General features: G+C 37.5%; 3 protein-coding genes across 3 annotated transcripts; 1 reads left to right on the top strand and 2 right to left on the bottom strand.

The window, feature by feature from the left end:
• Positions 1 to 3,473: 3,473 nt before the first annotated feature.
• Positions 3,474 to 6,759, bottom strand: LOC117633235 (protein AE7-like). Its single transcript, XM_034366955.1, has 6 exons — positions 6,496 to 6,759; positions 6,114 to 6,245; positions 5,804 to 5,909; positions 5,607 to 5,706; positions 4,226 to 4,271; positions 3,474 to 3,823 (listed from the first exon to the last, which is right to left on the bottom strand). Exons 2-6 carry the CDS (start codon positions 6,238 to 6,240, stop codon positions 3,723 to 3,725), a joined length of 480 nt encoding a protein of 159 aa, XP_034222846.1. The 5' UTR covers positions 6,241 to 6,245; positions 6,496 to 6,759; the 3' UTR covers positions 3,474 to 3,722.
• A 909-nt stretch (positions 6,760 to 7,668) lies between these two features.
• LOC117632728 (double-stranded RNA-binding protein 1-like) lies at positions 7,669 to 9,871 on the top strand. The gene is made up of 5 exons (XM_034366286.1): positions 7,669 to 7,904; positions 8,201 to 8,291; positions 8,466 to 8,685; positions 9,108 to 9,284; positions 9,381 to 9,871. The coding sequence occupies exons 1-5, from the start codon at positions 7,669 to 7,671 to the stop codon at positions 9,737 to 9,739; spliced, it is 1,083 nt and encodes a 360-aa protein (XP_034222177.1). The 3' UTR covers positions 9,740 to 9,871.
• Positions 9,872 to 10,017: 146 nt separating this feature from the next.
• LOC117631495 (circumsporozoite protein-like) lies at positions 10,018 to 12,072 on the bottom strand. Its single transcript, XM_034364694.1, has 2 exons — positions 11,784 to 12,072; positions 10,018 to 11,043 (listed from the first exon to the last, which is right to left on the bottom strand). The coding sequence occupies exons 1-2, from the start codon at positions 11,893 to 11,895 to the stop codon at positions 10,112 to 10,114; spliced, it is 1,044 nt and encodes a 347-aa protein (XP_034220585.1). The 5' UTR covers positions 11,896 to 12,072; the 3' UTR covers positions 10,018 to 10,111.
• Positions 12,073 to 22,654: the final 10,582 nt, after the last annotated feature.

Genomic DNA, 22,654 nt, shown 5'->3' with positions numbered 1-22,654 from the left:
GGACCGTTCTGCTTCCACCTTTCGACATCCTCGGCAGAGGGCAAACCACCGTCTTCCTCCCAGTACTCACTCAACAGCCAGCGCCACTCGCGAAACCTTAGAGGGATGTTCAAAGCACGACGGACCTTAGCCATGTCCGGTCCAAGCTCCAATTGCTTGCTAATGTCACTCACTACAAGCAGAAGACAGAAGTTAGTCAGCCACACTTCAAGAAATTCAAATAAAAGGAGCATATCAAAAATCGCAAAGAGACATACCATCGCAATAGGTGATGGGAACAAGTGGGCCGTCACCGACATCCCCTCCCACCATCCGCTGACCTCCAACACCTCGTCATGCCAAGCGTGATCCCCTTGACTAAGACTGTTGAACAGCTCGGCCTTGTAGACGCGAACTTGGGCATACCGCTCGAAGTGCCTCACTTCGAAAAAATAAAAGAACTCTCGCACCGTCAGCTCCAACATGAAGAAACGACTCAGATTCTCGAAGCACATGATCGCCCGGTAAACGTTTGGAGTACATTGGCTCGGGGCACACCCCATGGCGCAGAACACCTCCTTGAAAAGCTTTGACAGCGGGAATTTGAAGCCCAAGGAGAAGTAAAAGGGACGGAAGGTGATGATCCTAGCATCAAGATCATTCGCATCCACCAAAGGCTCGTTGTCCTTCCGAGACTTCAATAGCTTAACTCGCACGTCATCTGGAATGGCAGACGCATAAGCAGCCCGCCACTTCTGGAACTGAGCATCAGTCGTGACGCGATGCAAGTTGGCCACAAACTTCTTGCTATGCACTATGGAGCCTCCCCATAAATACAAAGGGACTTGAGAACTGGGAGCCTTGCTACCATCTCCGGAAGACATGGTTGATCAACAAGTAGCTGCAAAAAGAAAAAATTCTACATGTTAGAATGCGAAATAAAAATAAAAATTTAAGCTGCTTGGATCAGCCCAGGGAATCGGCCCAGCAGCACACAACCCAGCAGGAGTCGCGGCACAGCTCGCATCTCAGCCCAGCACGCAGCAGGAGGCCCATCGACTTCATCCAGCGACGGCCCAACTCGCTCTAGCCCAGCTCCACTTCTCCCAGCGCTAGCCCAGCACGCCTTCAGCTCCAATGCAAGGCCTCATGCCACCTGGTTCAAGCTCCTGGCCCAGCGCCTCCAGACCTCCAGCTCCAGCCCATGCGCACCTGTTTTGCCCTTGCGCACCAAGCTCGCCAGCAGCAGGCACGCCTCTAAGTTGAACCCAAGCTTGCACCTCTTGCTGCCATCTTGGCTCACCAGCGCACACCAACCTGCTGACCTCCCATTCAGCTCCCCACATAGACTAGAAGGCATGATCCAAGCTGCCAAAAATTGGAACAAAGAAATATATATATATATATATATATAGCACTCAAGTCTAAATTACCTTGGGTGTACGATGAAGACAAGAGCTCAAGAAGAAGGGAAAAATTCTCCAAAGCTTACTCTCTCTCACTAATGAAATCGGAATGGATTTTTGGTGTGAAGAATAAATCGGAGGAGCCCTACATTTATAAGAATAAAAATTCCTTGACCTACAAGGAATCGCAAATTCTTTCCAACCTGGGAGTTCATAAAATTGGCAAGTCAAACACCTCCTCTACGCAGGAGCCCAAGTCCACGAAGGAAGCCCAGTTACAGCTGGACAGCCCAACGGATAATTTACATCTCCTACATGCCACCACGCGCCATGCAGAAGCTGGGTGGCATTTGTGGGAACCTAATTAAATCAAACCCTAGGTCAAATAATTCCTTCCATTTGGGGATTATTTGACCTAATTGGGAATTAATCAACCTAATTGGGAGTTACTCAATTTAATTGGGAATTACCCAATTAAATTGAATGTTACCTAATCAGGTTGAGAATTGATTTGATTCCTACCACAATTCCCAATTAAATGAGGAGTTACCTAATTAAAAAAGGATTTGATTTGATACCTATTACAATTAGGGATTTGATTTATTAGGGTAAATAAAATCCCTAATTAATCAAATCAATTCCAAATAGGGGAGAAATAATTCCCTTCCATCTACGGAATTATTCCTCTGAAACCCTAGCCTCCAAGACCACTATAAAAGGATAGCCACACACAAGGGTTGAGGTACGTCTGAAATCTCTACGGAAACTCTGCAGAAAATTCCTCTCAAACCCTAGCCCCCTCCTTTCTCTCTTTCTTTTACATAAGGCTCCGGCCGCCCGATTTACACATTAAACATATCCCGTACCCTATTTTAGCTATCGTTTCTCTACGGATCTATTGAACTGACTTAGGCATCGGAGGGCTTTTGGCCAACACCCCCCGGGTGTGGTCCTCTAATTGGTTTTATTTTGCAGGGAGAAAGAGGCGGCGAAGAAAAAAGGGGAATCTTTGCAACCGAATATTCTCGTGGGGAAATTTGCTCCCACAGTAACAATTTAACAATATGAGGGATGAAAAGTAAAGTTTAGTCTTAGTCCAGGGACGATTGCTACAATTTTGCCTTGACATTATTATCTTCAAATCTCCTATCAGCCCTTGTGTATTTTGCTTCTTTATGTTTTAGATTGCAGGAAAAACCTGTAACGTTATGAAGTAAAAGCAATTAGCTCTCTTTTCTGCCCCACTTTTTTGTAATGATCTCGGAGCATGTTGCAGAACAAAAATTCATCTTACAGTATGATTTTATTAAATCAAAATGTAAGCAACAGCCATACTTTGAACAGTTATTTAGGTGTTGTGTGGCCTGTCATTTTTTCTTCTTATTTTTTGGTGCTAGGCTAGTTTATTTTTCGACATTGCAATATAGTTTATAAGCTGCTTCGAACAGTTAATTTTGGTTATAAGGATTTGTTTGAGGGCTTCAGCTTCATCATTGCCCTTTCTTCCAGTGTCCATTCCTCCAAATCCCCCAAGTAACAACCTAATCACAGATTTGCAAATCATTTCACTCCTTTTGTGAGATTGGTATACCAAGACAATCAATTTTAGGGCCCCTAAACTTCCCAATGCATCGGGGGAAGCTTTGCCTCTCAACTCAAGAAAATACCTCAATTGAGTTAGGTTCCCTAGTGCCTTGTGCTGCTAGATGTAGGTTGATTTCGTGTACATTTTTTTGTTCCGTCAAGCCAACTGCAGCCCTCACTTTTGAGTAAACCTTCCATGTAACAAGTTTCATACCCCTTTATTATCCATCATGAGCCACGTGATGATAAAGATAGAGATAAAGGTGTAAGAAACATGGCATAGACAAGTTTTTTGTTTTCCTAGTCGGTTGCTGACTTTTAGGATGTAAAAACTATATGGCTTAGGATTTAGATTTCCTCTAGGATTTTAGACATTAACGGTGTTCAATATGGGGAAAATAATTAGATGCCCTTGGAAACAAAAACCAATTCTTCTTACTCCTCCCCCAGAGTTGAGTTTTTCTTCAACCAACAAAAATTTATCGAACCCGAAATATACAATAGTTTGATAATTAAATTAAATCATATCACATAAACTAATGCTATTCTGTGGTATTACAATACAAATTTCATATGACAAGAATCAACTGCTCACAATTTTGAGCAATGGACATCATTTCTTTTAATCTATCATTCCCATCTAACTGAACACTCAAATAAGAAAAGCAGAAGTGGCAACAAAATGCATAAATAACATGGAAGAAAAGTATTATACTGATGACTGGATCAGTCGATTAGAATTAGTCCACATATTCATTCATATGAAGGAGAAATGCATTCATCAACCATATCCAAAAGGTTAGTGTTTTCCAGCGCCGCTGCCACCCGTTCCTTATCATTCAATTGCTTATTAACTGCACACAGTAGAAAAATAAAAGCACAAATGTTAGATGAGAGTTTATGAAATTTATACTAAGCTCAGGTCACGTATTTGCTACAACATGTTAAGGTCCCGCAGTCCAATAGATGCTTCAAAACGTCCAGTGTCTGTACTAGAAGCTATCACCAAGATGAAAGGTAGGACTGACTTCACTTTCTCTATTAGCAATAAGTTAAAATAAGTCGGAGAAATGATTTTTAACAGATGTCAGAAACCTTTGCAGGCAAGCTAGATGGAATGCCTAGCTATAAACTTTATTGTGAATTGCTGAGAATCATATGAACGAACCATGAGTCGTGTGATTTTCCAAAGCCCCATCCACATGGCAGAAAACCCCCAAGAAACACAGAGAGAGAGAGAGAGAGAGAGAGAGTACCGGCAGCTTCAGTTGCATGAGATCCTGGTGCCACCCTAATATCCACCTAACCACACACAAAAAAAAAAAAAAAATATTACACGACCATTTTGTTTGCATTGGTTGTTCGCAAAATTAATAATTATTTTTGCATCCTGCTTTCAGAAACAGAAGTTCTGCATTTGCTTCTGAATAGCTGAGACTTCAACCAGTACATCAGGCAATGCCACCAAAAAATAATAAAGAATTCAACAATCAATTAGATGCATCATAGACAACTAACCAAAAAGATATGTAGAAAAGGAGGGGAGGGGTTGGGACCTAACATTTGCTATGCTGTCTATCATATTTAGCCTTTACAAAGGTGGTACTTGGTGATTCACATGGGATTCCATGTGTCCCATGCTAGTTGGGTTAGAGTGAGGCGAACGGTGGGTGTGTTACAGGGGAAACTCACAGGTCAGTTAGGAGAATCCTAATTGCACAAATAGTACGAATTTTAGCAGTACATCAAGCAATGTAGTGGAAAACAGCAAGAACTAAGTAACATGAAATCAATAAATGGTCTCGCATCACAGGTGGCAGACAATACAGGTGAGAAGATTTAAGATGATACACTATGCCAATATTTGGAACAAAATGGTTAGCAAAAGAATTCTCTCTCAATGGCATCACAAAAAGCACACCATCTTGTATGTGGAGTGTGGCCAGATCAGAAGATACAGCTGCTACATCTAGCAATTATCACTTCTAACACTCCATGCTGTTTACCAAAGCTATCTCCAAGATGCCATTAATGGATCATTTTCTTAAGTGACTAACTATATGAATAATGCTTTTAAAAGATCTTAGCAAACTTCACGATGTAAATAAGAAGACGTAATGGAATTGTTGATGACTCTCCACAAAATTTGAGAACCTATACAGTTCTTCCAACTTCTAGTGATTAATTAAAATATACTTTGCTTCATTGTATATTGACCTTGAATTCAATCAACCATATCCAGAGTCTCTATCTCCAATATTTTTTCTACCATTGTTATTCATTTGCGCTACACGTAGTAACCTAGGAGGTTTGTTAGCCAGTCTAGCATCAAGACACAAAATAGCAAAATAACAGCACAGGCTTTGTTCATCAAAATATTTTTCTGTTGTGGAGCAGAACATCTTGGAATGTTCCCTGCTTCCACACTAAATTCACACACCTTCAGAAATGGTGCATGACACTTTGCAAGTATGTTCAAACAGTTTATTTCTTATAAAGTCATACAAAAATTCTAGTAATAAATGGTACGAACAGTTTTTATGCAATCACAAAATTCACTACCACTTTCACCTATATTAAATGGTACATAAAGAATGTTGTACGACAAAGACAATCACAAGAAAATAAAGGTCATACCTTGTAACGAGAAGGCAGGCTCCTTAAGAGTTTAACACGTAAGCAAAGACCAATAACCGTTGCCATACTACAATGTTCGACAGTAGGAGTAAATGTGACCCTGAAGAAAACAATTATCATTTATTCAATCAACAGAGTTTAAAACCCAAACTGAAATAGGAAAAACTATTTAAATGAGCATATAAAGATTTGTCTACCTGATGTAACCACGACCATTGTCTACTTCAATTGCATCTTCTGTAATTACTTTGAGCTCCTCCAACGAGTAAGGGTGTTCCGGGTCTTTTATATCTCTAATGTGATGTAACAATTGTTAAGAAGTGCAAATTCTTCTCGGCATACAAGACGAAATACAAAATTACTTCGAAACCAAACTCACAAGGTTAAGCTATAGTAATTAAGTTCATCAAGAGTTTAATGTGCATTGATAAAAGCATCAGAATATGCACAGATGCTTCATGTACATATAAGATTACAAGCATACATGTAATCATACAGAAAGGATATCAAAAATTTCTTGTTGGTCAATGGGTTCAACAGCATATTCATCTGCAGAAGCAGTTGGGACACTACGAACCCGACGCTCTTTCTTTTCGTAGATGACCGGATTAGCATTTATTAGCTCAGACACCATTTTTCCTTCAGAAAACAGAGAGAGAACAAATTAAGTAACAAAATTAGAAACAAAAATACACCAACCTGTGAAGAACAAAACATGGATATGAGACGGCTGAAATATTCAAGAATAAAAAATTCCCAATATGCATATGCAGGTTTATCAGAGATTCAGATTGCTGAGAATCCAATTTATTTATCATATTCTAGACAAAATTGAAAGAAGAAGTTTCATGAAATAACATGAGAAAGGCAACCCAGAAAGAATTCTGACCTCTTTTTGTGATCTTCTCTTTCTTCAGGCTGTCAAATTGCAGAAGGTAATGGTTTGAACTTTGAAGAGACGTAATCGAGCGGTAATTGATGGATTCGGTTAGCAAACCAAATAGCAGGGGTTGTTGGGAGAAAATATGATAGCATGAGGAGAGAGAGAGAGAGGAGTTATCGAAAGAGTAAAACTCTGCTGTCCCTAAACCCTAAACCAAAAATCCTGCACCCACCATGTTCCTCGTCGTGATTTTGACACGTGTTTCCACCTAGGAAGTTAACTCTGTTAAAGTCCATTCGATTTCTACTAAAATACCAGCCTGCGTTTTCACCATATGTAACCAGGTTTTATATGTTGCTATCAATATGTTGATAAATAAGTTGGTACCCGTAAAGTTATTGTTACATTACTTGTTTGGTGAGTTGGATTATGTAGTTGGATATGATTCATAATCCTAGTCAAATGTTTGGTGGGCCTAAAAATAACATAAATTGGACTATGTCTAATCCTACGAATCCAAAATGTTAGGATTAAGTTGGTTTGGATTATGTCTAATCCTACCAAGACATGTAATTGCACATTTCATTAAATCGAACCCTTTAATCGTGTGTAATACCAAGCAGATCATTGGATTAGTATTATCATTTTCAATCCAATGTAATCCAATCCAATCGAATTCTACCTCATAATTCAATTCAATCCAAGTCGCCAAACATGGTAGAACTTTAGTGTGAATATTTTTCATAATTGTATTTGTCAATAAACTTCACTATATCAACAACAAATTATATTATCATATTAGATACATACAATCGAACTAATCATATTATTTCTGCCTTCAAACGTATCATATTAGATACACATTAGATCATGCAGATTATTCCCTCATGCTTTTATTGGTTACTAATCCCCTCATGCTTTTAACATGCAGAGATTATGATCATTTGCCGTAGTTTTGTTGCCTCCACACCAAATGAATGCACCTAATTGGAAAATCTTCCTCCAAAAATTCACGCTTGAAGCATTGCATGTTGCCTTTAGAAAACCAAACCACAAAGATGAGTTTCCTTCCTCAAGCCAACAACACTACTAATTCTTCAGCTCTTCCCCTTGAGAGTTCATCATCTCGGATCAGTTTTGTTTTAGAGAAAGAGGAAGAAATTAGTTAGAATTAATATAATGTACAAGAGTAAGCTGCAGGAGCTGTGCCATGGGAAGAAGTGGGGGTTGCCAAGATACACGACCATGAAGGATGGACCGGATCACAACCCTGCCTTCAAGGCCTCTGTATCTGTAAATGGCTTCTCCTTTGACTCGCCCGTTGCTTGCAAATCTTCCAAACAAGCGCAGAACCAAGCCGCCATGCTCGCTTTCCTCCACTTCACCTCTCCACCTTCTTCTTTTTCTTCTGGTATGTTTTGTTATATTTCTCGTCTGCATCTATTTGGAAACTCTTAAACTTGCTTGAGGCTAGTGTTGTCATATCACTCACTTCACTATCACAAAAAGGGAAAGATTTAAATCAGATATAGTTATATGAAGTTCATAGGAATGAAGCACATTTCAACTTGGCAAACTTAATCTATAGTTTAAATGGATTGAATATTTCATACGCCTTTCCAATATATACAGCCGATTTTCTTTATCATCAATGACCACCTCTTGTAGTTGAGCCTACTGTTACAGCTGATCATGAGCATACTATTGAAAGCCCAGAGTTCTTCAACACTTTGAAGGGGCCAGAGCATGCTGCTGCGAACGCTGTTTCAATGTCATCGTCACAAGACGGTGCCCAAACCAGTGCAAGTTCCCTTAACTAGTTCTTGTTATTTATCTCTCACTTTTTGGTGGTTGCAAAAATGAACAATATCTTATGGTGATGCGTGTGTTCATTTTACGCGACATCCTAGATATGATTTTTATTTATTTATTCATTTAATAGAGTACAGAGTTAATTTCTTTATGTCCTTGTACAGGTTGAATCTGGTCATTGCAAGAATCTCTTACAGGAGTTAGCTCAGAGAGAAGGATTTTACATGCCACAATATAAAACTGCGAGATCCGGTGCATCTCACCTGCCAACGTTCTCCTCCACTGTGGAAGTTGAAGGAGAGGAATTCTATGGGAAAGCAGGGAAATCCAAGAAACAGGCAGAGCTGAATGCTGCAAAAGTTGCCTACATTGCTTTAAAAGAGCGTAAGTTAGTTAGTATTCTTCCTCTTCTGATATGGTTTAAGTTTTTGGCGGAAGGAAGCTTCTTTTGTATATAATTTAATCTGAGCATGAGCAATAAATTAGACCACATTTTGTATGTTCTTCTGCTACATGTGAAGTTTTGTCTTTCAAAATTTTTATTAGGCCATGATAAACAGTAGGCACATAAATGATTTCATTAGGTAGCTGAATAATTGCGGATAGGTTTCTGTTCATTGCTTACTCAGAGAAATCTTTAGTTAATTGACAAGCCATTTTTTGCGTTACGTTTGGTAATCTTTACTCTGCTGCACATTGTTGCAATGCCAATATTTGTATCCTACGTTTGAGTTATGTGCTGCTTGTGCACATTTCCATGGAAGAAAGCCAATGAATTTGCATTGACAAGGTTAATTTCTGTTTAGGTGGATTGAGCCGGGCTACTGAGATAACTTCCTGCCATCTGAGAGAAGGTGCTCTCAAGACCACTCAAAGCTCTGACTTGAGAATGACTGTTGATTCAGTCAAGAATCTCATACATGAAGAACAATTGGTTTCATCTCCAGCTATCAAGTATGAGGAATGTACTAAACAAATGAAAGGTGACATCTTCATCGGATACCTAGGAGGAATGTTAAAAACCTTGTTGTTTTGTCCAAAAAAACTTTATATTCTTTGTTTTTGCATTTATGAAACAGGCACATTACACGATTTATCAGCCAACGCCAATCTCGAAGCTGAGGTCTGTGATTCATTTCAAGCAGTACTGGAAATGGATAACATAAAAGAAACCGGAAATCCTTCTTCATGCTCTGAATCGATGTTCCCTTCAACTGAAGAAAGCCCTTCCTCGCCAGCATTTATACAGCCCAATCTTCCTGCTGTCACAAATGTAGGGAAAGGTACAGGGGTGAGGAGTTACTTGCTGTGCAACAGGGTTAGAGTTTACACACAATTTCCTGATATTGCATTCCCTAATCGCATAACGGTGCTGCCCGTTAGTGATGACAAGTGGGTGGCTTTCAGGTTGGAGTTCCCAAATGAAGAAAGCAATTAAGTTGAGTTGCTGGTGTTACCAGAATATTGTCTTTGATAAGACCTAGTTTTACCATGATATCCAACTGGACTTTCAGTTATGTTTAACCTAAACTTATGGCATGTATCTGCTTCTCATGCCGGATGCTGATCCCATTTGCACTAGTCTTGTGAACTTATAAGATATGATTGAAACAATTTAGTATAAAATTACTTTTGGGAAAATTTATCAAACATGAAATAACATTTAGAACATAATAATAATTTTTAACTGGTAAATCAAATTTTACAATGAAAATGTAAGTAAATGAATTAGGGATAACCTTCCAATGGTCAAGCCCTTTTATTCAATTCATGCATTTTTCATATGCATGCATGAGCAGTCATTACAGATTTACAGTTCTTGGCGTTTAATTTCCTGAATTGATTTGATTGTATGCTTGACATACAACCAAAGTACCAGAACAAATAAAAATGCTAAACCCAATTTCACCATTTTCCTTGGCTGCTGTTTCATCTCCATAACCAGCCCATACCACACCTGCTTATAGTTACAGCTAAAAGAGCACTTCTCAACACCAGCATTGTCCTCAGGATGCCCAAATATTGCTCTTCTAAGCTCCTCCTTTGTCGAATCCTCAACCTTTTTCCCGCGATCTTCCTCAAGTTTTTCGGTGCTTTTAGCAGCAATCTTGTCCAACCCATCACCACTCTTGTCCTTGCGCATTGTTTTCTGAGCAGCATTGCTAGCCTCAGCTTCCACTTGGTTGCTACTCTTACTCACCCTACTTGGTTCATTTTCCGTTGTCTGCGGAGGCCCGTAATTACTATTTTTCCCCTGTGAAGTTGCTTCGTTGCTTTTCTTGATCTGCTCTTGGTTATTAGCACCAGTCTTTTGAGGCTGCGGCCCACCGGTGCTCATGGGTTTAGGAAGCTTTGGAGCTTCCGTGGTGGGTGGCTTAGGAGCTTCCGTGGCGGGTGGCTTAGGAGCTTCCTTGGCGGGTGGCTTAGGAGCTTCTTGGGCGGGTGGCTTAGGAGCTTCTTGGGCGGGTGGCTTAGGAGCTTCTTGGGTGGGTGGCTTTGGGGCTTCTGTGGTGGGGGTTTTTGATACTTTTGTATCAACTGCTGGAGCTATCATTTTGGGGAGCTTGACAGAAAGAACGCTGTTCTCAAATTTGGCAGAAATGCCATTGGGATCACAGTTTGAGGGAATTGGGAATTCCTTGCGGAAGCGCTCCCATTTGTTGTCACCAAGTGGGCGTTCACCAAGCACCCTTACGTATCGAGCTGAGGTTACTTGGATCTTCAGATTCTCCTTTTTATATCCTGTCACAATAAATCAACGCCAATCCAATATTCTTCCATCAATTCCAAAACATAGAGAGCAAGAAAATCAACTCAAAACTTCACACACAGGTAATCTCTTGTACGTTATTCTTTGGCTAGAATTTGGTAAGATTTTCTGTTTTTTTTAAATATATAAAAATTTAGGTTCCAATCATGAGTGGAATCGCAAAAGTGACCACTTTGTTACATAACTTCTTTTTTTGACAAAGTGATATTCTACACGGGATCGAACTTGAGTGCTAAAGGGGCACACTGCCTTAGCCAACTGACCTAACCCACATTTCAAACATTTTTTAGATACAACAATATTCACCTTGAAGAAGTACAATAATGTCAAATTCTTGGTCCAATCCAAACCTTTAACTAAATAAAAAGAACATGAAAACCTATCAAATTCAAGATTTTTGGGCTTGATTGCAACCTAATGTAAATTAATTATACGAGTATGATTGCATGTTTTAAAAATGCATGGACCAAATTGAAAACCCTAGCAAAGTATATGGATTTGACCCTATTTCCTTTCCCCCATTTTCTGTCGAACTGCTAACATGTGAATCTAGCTCCATACAAAACTAAATAATTGGCTATAAGTGGAGACGTCCAAGATGTAGAAAACAAAGAGGATTCTACATTGCCCAACATCTTGGTTTTGAAAAAATAACAATAATAATATAGAAAAAAATATCAATATGACAAAATGAAATTCATAAGCAACAAACCCGACAGATGGACGAGGAAAGCGTCGGATGCTTGCTCTCGTACCCATTCTTCTAATGGCTCAATGTCTTGGTAAACACGATTGGCATTGGCAGCAAATGGCTTTCCCTCCATCTAAATTAGCCTTATTAATTTGCAGTGGTCTCTCTCTTTTCTGTGTATGATTAGATTTCTGTTTGAAACCTTGTGAGCGATGTGATGGAAGCTCTAGGGTTGGCTGGATTTATAGTACACACATTGGCATGAAGAGATTGGAAACCGAGAGGTCCTTCTGGCCTTGTGTTTTCTTTGGATTTAGTTATTCCTTTTTCTGGTTCCTAGCTTTTCTTTGTTTAAGATGTTCAATTATGCTTTGATTGGTTATACGCATCATAAATTGGTGGCTTCATGCATTGGCAAAGTGAAGGTTCCTTGTCTCTTTCATATACTCTTTACAAATAATTTCTTGCTACAATTTGAGCATCTTCCTTGGACGGAGACTTGGATTTTGAATTTACGGCTTTCCTACCTCCTTGTGAATGTTTATGGTTTGGTGAAAAAATTGAATGGGGATTTCCCAAAGATGGGTTCACATTGGATGTAAAAATTCTGACCACGCTCTAGGGTTTTAAAAAAATAAAAATGTAATTTCATGTTCAATTGTGTGTTAGATTATTTGGGATGGGAGAAATTAATCTAATTTCTATTTTTTCACGTATTGTATTATGAAATGTGATATGAAACTCACGTACTTTTCGTTATTAGTTTCCTCATGTATTTCAGTAGTTTGTCAATGTTAGAGTTAACACTTGTTTTCCCTAAATTTTTTATTTATCGTGTTTCCGTGCTATGTCACAAAAACTTCACATTTACATGAATGAATGTAGAGTTATTTTAGGTGAAGAGAGTTTTACAAATGTGAGTGTGACCTCTACCTTATTCAATGATAATTTATTTAGTATCAAAATATGAGTGTCACAAAAGAAAAGAACATGTTAGACTACATATTTTCTATATTTTAGAGCATATGAACGTAGCACGTCATCATTAATCCTTGCAAATGATTTGCTCTTTTGGATAGTGTAAATGATTGGGCCTCTATGGATTGTTGCTTCTTTGATTTTCATGTATATGGCCTATGCAAATGATTACTTCTCCGGGGGAATGAGCCTCTAGGAATTGTACAAATTATTCGGCTTTTGAAATTTGTTATTTCATATAACGAAAAATTGTTGTTTTTTTTTTTTTTTTGTTTGATTTAAAAAAATTGTTAAACTGTAAAATTGTGAAGTTATGTATGCTGAGAATTAACAATAGTCTAACTTTGATTGAAAATTAAAAGGAAGTTTTTTCACTATTATGCCCAATATAGGGGCCTAAATTATTAATAAAATAAAATAAAATAAAACCTACATGAAATGGACTTTAAAAACACACCCAAAGCTCATTTACAACATAATTAAGAAGCTTTGAACTCTTATTATTTACAAAACTGCCATTAGTTTTCTTAAAACAAATCCAACCTCAAAACCTCACAAAAAAAAAAAAAAAAAAAACCCAAAACATTCAAAATAAAAGGGTAAAACCGAAAATTAATATATTAAGTAAACTCAAAAATAGGATAGCTGGCAATAGTAGAGTTTTTTTTTTGGGTTTGTTTATACAAATTAAATGGTATAGTGTTTGTCTATAACACTAGTTTAAGAATGAGGTATATAACTAAATATCTCAAATTAAAATATGATATGCATTCATTTAGAGAAAAACTTATAGCAAGAGATAGGGCTGGGCACGATCCAGTTCAGCCCGGGTTTCAAGCAAAACTGAAACCAGAACTGGTACTGTTCATCTGGTTTGGGTTTTAACTAAAATGCCAAAGAAAACCAGACCAACCTGGGCCGATTTAGATCCGGTTCGATTCTGGTTTTTCACGCTTTGGACTGGCTCTTAGCCTAACTGATATTTTTACACAAAGCAATGGAGCAAATCGCCCGAATTCATACAAGAAAAACCATATTTGAACCTTAAAAGATACATATAAATAAATAAATAACTATCCAGCAAAACATATCCAATTGATGCACCAAAGGAAAGTAAGAAACAAAAAGAGAAATCAGACAAAGATGAGAAGAAGAGAAGAAGAAATAAAGACTTGGTGAGAAATAAATAATAATAATAATAATAAGAGAAGGAGATGAAGAAATAATCAGTGAGAAAGAAGAGAGGAAAGAAAGAATAAATGGGATGAGAATAGAGAAAAGAAAGATATCGGAGAAAAGAGAGGAAGAAAGAACTGGTGGCAAAGAAGAGAGGAAAGAAAGAATGAGAGAGAAAGAAGAAATCAGAGAAATGAGAGGGATAAACAAGAGACGTTAAAAAGTATGAAAGATTTCATTAAAAAAATTTAAAAAAGCTGTTCTCTTCTCTCTGCCCAAGACATCAACGTCATGAATGCCCACCCAACTTGCTTTTTAATTACAATATTTTAATACAAATAGGCATGGGATCAGAGAAAGTGAGAGAATAGGCATCGACCTCAAACAAAAAGTAAGACAGGTTTCATAGAAAAAATAAAAAAAAGCCATTCTATTTCTCTGCGCAAGACATCAACATCATGAATGCAAACCCAACTTGCCTTTTAATTAAAATGGTCCGGATCGGTTCGGTTTTTTCAATATAAGAACAAAAATTGGAATCGAATTAAATCAGTCTGGTTCGATTTTTGATCAGTTCGGTCCAGTTTTTAGTTAACTAAATTTTTTCTGGTTTTTTTCAGTCCAGTTCGGCTAGGTTTTCCAGTTTCCCTGTTTGAATGCCCAACCCTAGCACAAGGCACATAATTATGTGGATGTTGGACTAAATGAGTCATAATTTCTATTGTGGAAAGTTAAAATGAAATAAATAAGTAGGTATACTAAATGAATCTGATATTTAAACTATGCTACACTATATAGAATAAGGAAAAAAAGAAAGTATTGGGCGATCCACATTTGCAACATTTTATTATACGTGCAAAGAGTAATGCCAGTGAGACCACATTATGTATTATATCTCTTTTTTGAGTTACAACGATATTGTATTTTAAAGGGAGGGACAGAGTTTTGAACCCGAGCCAACTGGTGATAAGAGCATCTCCAGCGCAAGAGGCCAGCCCAGGCAGGAGGAGGCCCTAGGCTCTGGGAGCAACTCCAGCCCACAACATCCAGCTCGGGCAAGGCTTGGGATCCACGAGACCGGGCAAGCCCAAGGGGAGATATAGGCTGTCACTTTGCCTTCAGGTTGCTGACGTCAACGCTGACCCACAGTTATCAGAAACCAACGGCTACAAGCCACGTGGCTTCTCCTGGAGCCTCCGATCCAAAAATCTTGTAAAATTCAATAGCTGTCCATTTTTTGGCTAAAAAACCTTGAAATAAAAAATATCAAAATATTCTGAAATTTTTTTTCTGTAAATACCTATAAATATTATTCACTTTCCACACCAAATCTTCATACAAATTCATCTCCTTCCAATATTTTTCACTTTCTACACAAAATTTTCTATACTATATTCCATTTGTGTAAAAATACAAATGGCATTTCCATCGAAGCCAAAGGAACATGGACAACCATAGAAGATATTTTGTTATGTGAGTGTTAGGTCAAAGTTGGTCACCACCATATCACAGGCAATGAGATGAAGTCCTCTCATATGTGGAGAAAAATTCATGGAGAATTTTGTGAAATATCATGTTCGGCTCGTACGGAAATGACATTGGCTAGTAGGTATAAAATTTTGAATAAAGAGTTAAGAAAATGGAGAGATGCGTTGGCAAAACCGAGGGACAACATTCGAAGCGGTCAAAATCTTGATGACGAGGTAAAATATTTAGAAATGCCGATTTATTCAATTTAATGTCACATTTTTAAATATTTTCTTGCATTTCCAATTTTTTTAATATATTCTTGCATTTCCTTTTTTTTTTCCTTGCATTTTCATTTTTTAAAATAGATTATTCAGGCACAAATGTGGTTCGGTGCCATTAGCCAAGACAAAAAAAATTTCATCAATCACCAATGTTGGGACATTGTGAAGAATTGTTTGAGATTCAAAATTATTTTCATTGGTCAGACGGTTGTGTTGAATGAGACGCCGATCCACGATTCACTGGCAACTGATTCGTTATTGGACTCCCCAATGGATCAAGACTCACCAATCCAACATGAGCCGAGGTCTATTGGGAGAAATGCGGTAAAGGTCAAGAGAGGGAGCACTTCGAAAATTGAATGTGCAAAATTTTTGGACCAAATTGCTAAGAACGGCGCACTGAGAATTGAGAGAGACTTGAAAAGAGAAGAAGCAAACAAGGCACAATATGAAGCATATACAATTGAAAGGTAGCAGGCACAAGAATAAGAAATGGTGGATAGAGAGATGAAAATCATGGCCATGGATATGAGCCATATGTCTCCCGAAACAAAATCTTATTGGAAGCTAAAACGAAGGGATATTATGAGAAGAAAGCTTTTCCTTGACCATGGACCTAGCAAAACAGATTGGTTAAATGATCAAAACCATTAGGTTGTATTGAAAGAGTTGCCATATGTATTAATTTGTTGTATTGTTTCTCTTTTATTGAATAAAGAAAGCATTAAATAATATAGCTATTTATTAAAAACATTTCATACATCAAAACAAACCTTAATTCATTACAAACCACACACAAAACAAAGCATAATTCCAAACAAAGCATTAAACTTGACTTCATCCACAGTGATTGCCTTTTATCTCCAATAAGTGCTCTATCAAGTCAATTTGACGTATCTCGTGAACATATGAAGATTGCATTTTCTGATAACTGTCAATCATAGGGTTGTTGTATCGACCGTCCCTAATCAACAGTTCATGCTCCAATGGTTGTCCATTTGCTCCCATAGGCCGTCCATAAATTCTTGTCAATACCGTGTTCATTGGATCGAGTTCGAACATCCTTGGAGCATCCTAATCATACTCATCCAGCAAAAAGAAAAGGCAATTCAACACATGCAATAAATCTAGCTAACTCAACTCTCATTTTAGCTTGAGAGTACTTAAATGAGGAGATTCCAGTATTTACAGAGACTGCCTAGCATGATTATGACCATTTTTTTAAGACATGCATTAAAATGCCTATGAAGATGCCTAGTACAACTTATAGTTTTACAAGTCAAAGCATGCTTGCAATAAATACACATAGCCTTTGGAAGAATAGTCCCATCATCAAGTTTTTGGTCACAAACTTTAAAATGTTTCCAAACTTCATAAGTTTTTTCTCTTTTTTTAACCTTAGTTTGATCAATGTTTTCTTCTTGAGTATTTGATTCAAGAGGCATATCAGCATGCATAGGTTGTTAGATATATGCCCTAGAAACCAACATAAAATGGATCATTCTAAGAAAATAATATATAATAATCAAAGGGGTAAGAATACATCGCTTTAGATACATAACGTACACGAAGTAACAAGTCCATGGATTAAGATATAAATGGAAAGTGGTCTAAAGAAGTTAGGTGCACAAGACCTTTCCATACATATAAATATCGTATCCTAAAATGTTTCTAGTTAGAGGATCACCAATTGAACAATGGTGACGGGCAAAGACTAGTACACATTATGTCTGCTCAATTAAGAGGATGACTAGTCTCAAGTCATTCGTGTAGAGACACTGAGATAGATGTGCAGGTGCTATATAGAAGATGGAGTCCCCTGAATGCGATCAACTCTAGAATTCTTATATGGAAGTCTTACTCACTAAGTGTCAAACAAAGAATTCTAAGTTATGATAATGCAAATTAATCCTTAGACCTGAGACATCACAGTTGTCTTGTGTATATATTGTTTCTCTTTGAGAGCTCTATACGGTCATATCAAAATGATGTGACTTAAAGGTGTTCCTCAGGATTCTCAGTTTGTATGCAAAGACAAGTGAATGTACAACAAGGAATCTTTGCTCTTAGTAAGAAGATAGAATATTCTAAAGATATGATTCGTGAATCTTTGGCCAAAGTATTGGATGGAAATTGAAACAAGAACATTTGAAATTTCATCAGATTGAATCATATAATCTAGAGATGTCATATTAGGAATTTTGAAACAAGTTTACCATAACTCGAGAATATGATATAAAGTATTGAATTAGAGAAGGATCGAATTGCATTGTAATCACAAATTGACTAGGTTCTCTAAATGAATTCTTTTTAGCTTGGGTAGCCATGACATACTGCTAGATGTCACTCATGGCTTGTGAAAGCCCTAAAAGGACTAATTATAATTAGCCTTCGCCAATAGGGAGAATTGTATGGAGGGATACAATTCACACTTGATTCAGAGTGAATCATTCATACTCACTGCCTTACTAATTAGTTCATATAAGATCGCACACCGAAAAGGAATCCGATTGGGAAATTATGAAGAGAATGAATGATTTTGTGACTTGGTTAAAGTCAATGTGAAAGTCAAAGGTCAAAGTCAAAAATCAAAGGTCAAAGGTCAAATGGTTGACCCGACACTTGACACGGTCAACCAAGGATGACGGGGACTAACACTTGTTCGACAAGTGAGTGATTGAATTAATCAAATCACTAGAGTAATTAAATTGATTAGATTAATTTAATTATTCAATTAAAGTTATGAAACTTTAATTAAAGGTCTCATATGACTTGAAAATTCAAAAGGGATTTGACTATATGAACTTAGGCACATATGTGACACATTATAGGATTAATGTGTTGGACCAAGATAGCAAAAGATGACACACAAAGTGGGGGTGTGGCTGCACTAGGGTTTAAAGGCATTTTTGTCACTCTTGTGACATTTTTGATCCTATAAGTGTGTAGCTAATCCTATCATCCTAAGGTTTTCAAGTTGGTGAAATTGGAAGAGAGAAAACATCAAGCTTTCTCTCCCTAACCCCTTCAATCTATCACATCAAGTGAGGGTGCTAGTACCACTCTTCACTTGTCGTCTACTCATTCTCTCATCCCATTCAATCCTTGGTGAAGAGCTTTGGGGAAGTGCATATCTTTGTACCTATTTGAAGAGCTACAAGGTGGAGACTCAACATCAAAGGAAGAGCCAACAACAAAGGGATCACTCCCTCTACTTGAACACCATTCTTGGTTTCAAGATTTGCTCCAAGGGTATGAACATCTTATATTTCTCTCAAATATGATTTAGAGAGTCTTTGGTACACACTTTCATAGACTTATAAAGATTGGGACCAAATAAGACTTGCATAAATCCCTAGTTTATTTAATGCATCCGCTCGTACTTTGATTTCATATTAGATATGGCTTGCTAGGTGATTTATACTCTCAAAGTTTTGTTGTAGAGTTTTTAGAAATCTCTACACAACACCATTCCCACAATATTCCCTTCATAAGTTGCTCCACATCATTAGAGGTTAAGTTATTCTCATGATTAGGCATGTCATTAGGATTAAGATGTTCAAAATTATTATCATAATGCTCACCAAAATCAATATAATCTTGAGGATCCATTAACAGGAAAGAAAAAATAAAAATAAAAATCCCTCCCTTTGTGATTACAGAATCTCCAATAGAATTTCACACCCTCAAGTACTTGTTAAAAATGCACACCTCAGAATGTTGGCTGCATTAAAAATACACACATCAGCAAAACTAAAATAATATGTTATGGTTCAAGATTTACGTGGAAATCCATGATAGCATCCCACAAAACAATCTGTTATGGTTCAAGCTTGTTAACATCTAAATCCTTTAAGAGTAGTAACATTCATAAACAATTAGAACACATAAAGGAAAATAGAAACACACAAGTCCTACTGAACTTCGGTATGTAATACCAATTTGAGCTTTTTAGGGTTAATGTATATAAGGACCAATTTGCATGTGTTGAGCTTTTTATACAGAGTCTATTAATATTGAGCTTTTATACAAGTCCTACTCAACTTCTATCTATAATACTAATTTGAGCTTCTTCTATCTTACAGATTGCACTTAACAGACTCGGTATATTGAGCTTTTTGGGGTTAATGTATATAAGAACTCTCTCAAAAAGACCAAACTTAGTCTCTGTTTCTGATTGTAAAATTACGCCATTTATAATGTATTTCGAAAGAATTTTTATTTATTTATAAAATTCAAACTGGAAACCAAGACAACAACAAAAGAGCCTATATGAGGCACACATTAGTTGCGCAACACATCAAAACAAAAGAGCCTCTATAAGGCATTTTGGAAATCCAAAATGTTTGAAAACATGCACAAGAAAAGAATGTTTGAAAATCCAAATCAGATACTTACCATTCAATTGGACTAAATCTTCCTTCTTGTCTCCCAATTTGAACCCAGAAGGTAGAATCTACAAAACCCACACCAAAAAACCAAAAAATTTAAGACTGTTGTCTTTAATAAATAATTAAAAATAAAAATAAAAACAAGCTCATACCCTACAATCAATGTTTCTCACAAAGTTTGAGTAACCAAACATAGAAACTATATGGTTAAAGCTCTTACCTTGCAAATCCAATTATGTAGAATCAAAGAAACCTCGTGAGCCGTCAAATACAAATCTCGCAACAGTACTGGCGCAAATCAATTGGTCCTTGCTGATCGTTTGCAAGCTATTTAGATGCGTCCAACACAGGTTTTGGGTTTTTATGATGCTACATGGATCTTCCAACACAAATTTGGGGTTTTTTTTAAATAATTGGGGGTATTTCCTAAAGATTTATGATATGTTAGATGAGGAAGAGGAGATGTAGAAATCGAGAGGAAGAGGAGGAGAGGATGCTTTGTTTTCTTCACGCATGGCTCCTCACGCTTCGACGTTTGACACCTCTAGGCTCTATTCGACGCTTTGAGTTTGAGTCCAACTCTCCAACTCCAAGTTTGTTTGTTAAGTCATTAAGGCTGAGGGGTTTAACAAGATTACTCCAAGTCTGTTTGTCAAGTCTTTTTGTTAAGTCACTTAAGTCTGTTTGGTAAGTTATTGGTCATTGCATCACATGCTCGGGCTTGGGCAATGATTGAAGTGGGCTTGGGCTCTTGCCGTGCTTGAAGAGGGCTCGGACAAAGCCCGACCCGATCCATTGGACCTTTTTTTTTTATCCCAGCCTGGTCCAAGCTTTCGTGTTGTGCCAAGCAAGGCCCACTAATATTCGTGCTTGTCTCGTGCCGTGCCTAAATTAAATGGGCTGGACTCGTGCCGTGCTGGGCTGGCTCGTCCTGTTTGACACCTCTAGTGGGAAACCTCGAGCCTCGGCTTTTCGTAGAAGCCTTTGGAGGTCCCTAGGCATAAGTTTGCTGAGGTAATCCCTCGTGTAAAAAGTTTCTATTGCATCATAGAATTTAACCAAGCACTCTAGGATAGTTGATTTCCCCATCCTAACAATCTCATACACCTGGTTTGCAGATACCTCATACGCAAGCATCCGTAAAGCAGTTGTAAGTTTTTGCTTCGGAAGAAGACCCAAAACCCTAAGAGCATCGTACTTTTGAACGCAGTATGTGTCGTAATTGCAAACATCGTGCATCATTTTTTTTTTGGAACAAATGAGGTTGCATTCTATATCTCCCTCGAAAATAAAAAACAAGATATAATGAATTTAGGACAAAGTAATATTCCAATAGATTCTCACTCCGAGAGTGCCTATGTCTGTTCACGTTCAAGGCATGACCACGATCGTGTTGCCTTGATTGATTGAGCATACCCATCGCTAAAACAACTTATTCCTCCTCTTCATTTAACTCACGATCTTCTTTAGCACGTCTGCGCCTGATTTCTTCATCTTCTCGTTGTTGCCTCTCTAACACCCTCCTCAGGTTAGACATTGAGAGTAGAATGTGTTTTCTAAAATCTAAGAAATGAAAGGATAGAGAAGATAAGGTGTGAGAGGTCTGAGTTGAGGGTGTAGTTTTATAGAGGGATTTAGAAGATAGAGATTACACGTGGAGCAATTTTAGAGGGTGAAAATCTTATCTCATATATGAGATTAGAATTTTATAATAAATATTAACACGTGGCAACCGAGAATCTTATCTGAAATTTGAGATCTGAATGTTCTAACAAAATATGGACACGTGGCAACCAAAAATCTTATCTGAAAATTTTATCTAAAAATGTTATCTGAAATTTTAGGTGAGAATTTTATAATAAATAGTGACACATGGCAATCGAAAATCTTATCAAAATAAATGGTTTAAGTATAAAAATAGAAAATAAATTAAAGTAAATAGTAATTGCCCTTACCCTTTGGGGTGGAAACAAAAAGGGGAAGGGCTGCCACTATTCAAGTGAATAGTGACAAACCTAGCCTTACCTTTGCCTTGCCCTTACTCATTGTGGCCTGTTTGGTTCATGGGAAAGGAGGCTTGGGGATGGAAAATCAATTGCTTTCTCATTGGAAATTGTTGCCTTGCACATGGGAAAGTAGGGGGGAAAGTGAAGCCCTCCTCCCCACTTCGGTTTTGTTTTCCTCCTCATAAGAAAGTTTTGGGAAAATGAACCAACATTAAATACACATTTTTCATGACCATATTGTCCCCATTAACAATTTAGAATTACAATATAGAATTAAATGCATTCTTTATTTATTTGATTTTATATGGGTATAATTGAAAAATTAGACAAAATTTTTTTATATTCCTACACAAACCAAACATGTGAAAGGAAATAAAGTGGTATTTCTTGATTACTTTCCCAGAATTATCAAACATGTGAATGGAATCTCCATTTCTCATCCATTGGAAAATGACATGGGAAGTGATTTCCCCTCAAATCCGTTCTGTGAACCAAACGAGGCCTTAGGGTGGAAGTGCTCTAAGGGGGAGAGGGAACCACTAGGCCACTCCACATCCTTGTGTAGCACATCTCTAATAAATAGGCCCCAC

The sequence above is a fragment of the Prunus dulcis genome, chromosome 6 (genome assembly GCF_902201215.1).
Source record: "Prunus dulcis chromosome 6, ALMONDv2, whole genome shotgun sequence".
NCBI lineage: Eukaryota > Viridiplantae > Streptophyta > Magnoliopsida > Rosales > Rosaceae > Prunus > Prunus dulcis.
The sequence above is the reverse complement of the archived record's forward strand: the minus strand, read 5'-3'. Positions and strand labels throughout refer to the sequence as shown.

What these genes read in the sequence shown, in the direction of transcription:
- LOC117633235 (XM_034366955.1), bottom strand. Translation starts at nt 6,240, where the DNA reads ATGGTGTCTGAGCTAATAAATGCTAATCCGGTCATCTACGAAAAGAAA. An exon ending in TGACCAACAAGAAATTTTTG is followed by an intron (nt 5,910 to 6,113) that starts ATATCCTTTCTG and finishes AACAATTGTTAC; the next exon opens with ATCACATTAGAGATATAAAA. An exon ending in GCCTGCCTTCTCGTTACAAG is followed by an intron (nt 4,272 to 5,606) that starts GTATGACCTTTA and finishes GTGTGTGGTTAG; the next exon opens with GTGGATATTAGGGTGGCACC.
- LOC117632728 (XM_034366286.1), top strand. Translation starts at nt 7,669, where the DNA reads ATGTACAAGAGTAAGCTGCAGGAGCTGTGCCATGGGAAGAAGTGGGGG. An exon ending in TCTTCTTTTTCTTCTGGTAT is followed by an intron (nt 7,905 to 8,200) that starts GTTTTGTTATAT and finishes TACTATTGAAAG; the next exon opens with CCCAGAGTTCTTCAACACTT. An exon ending in CTACATTGCTTTAAAAGAGC is followed by an intron (nt 8,686 to 9,107) that starts GTAAGTTAGTTA and finishes ATTTCTGTTTAG; the next exon opens with GTGGATTGAGCCGGGCTACT.
- LOC117631495 (XM_034364694.1), bottom strand. Translation starts at nt 11,895, where the DNA reads ATGGAGGGAAAGCCATTTGCTGCCAATGCCAATCGTGTTTACCAAGAC. An exon ending in TTTCCTCGTCCATCTGTCGG is followed by an intron (nt 11,044 to 11,783) that starts GTTTGTTGCTTA and finishes TTATTGTGACAG; the next exon opens with GATATAAAAAGGAGAATCTG.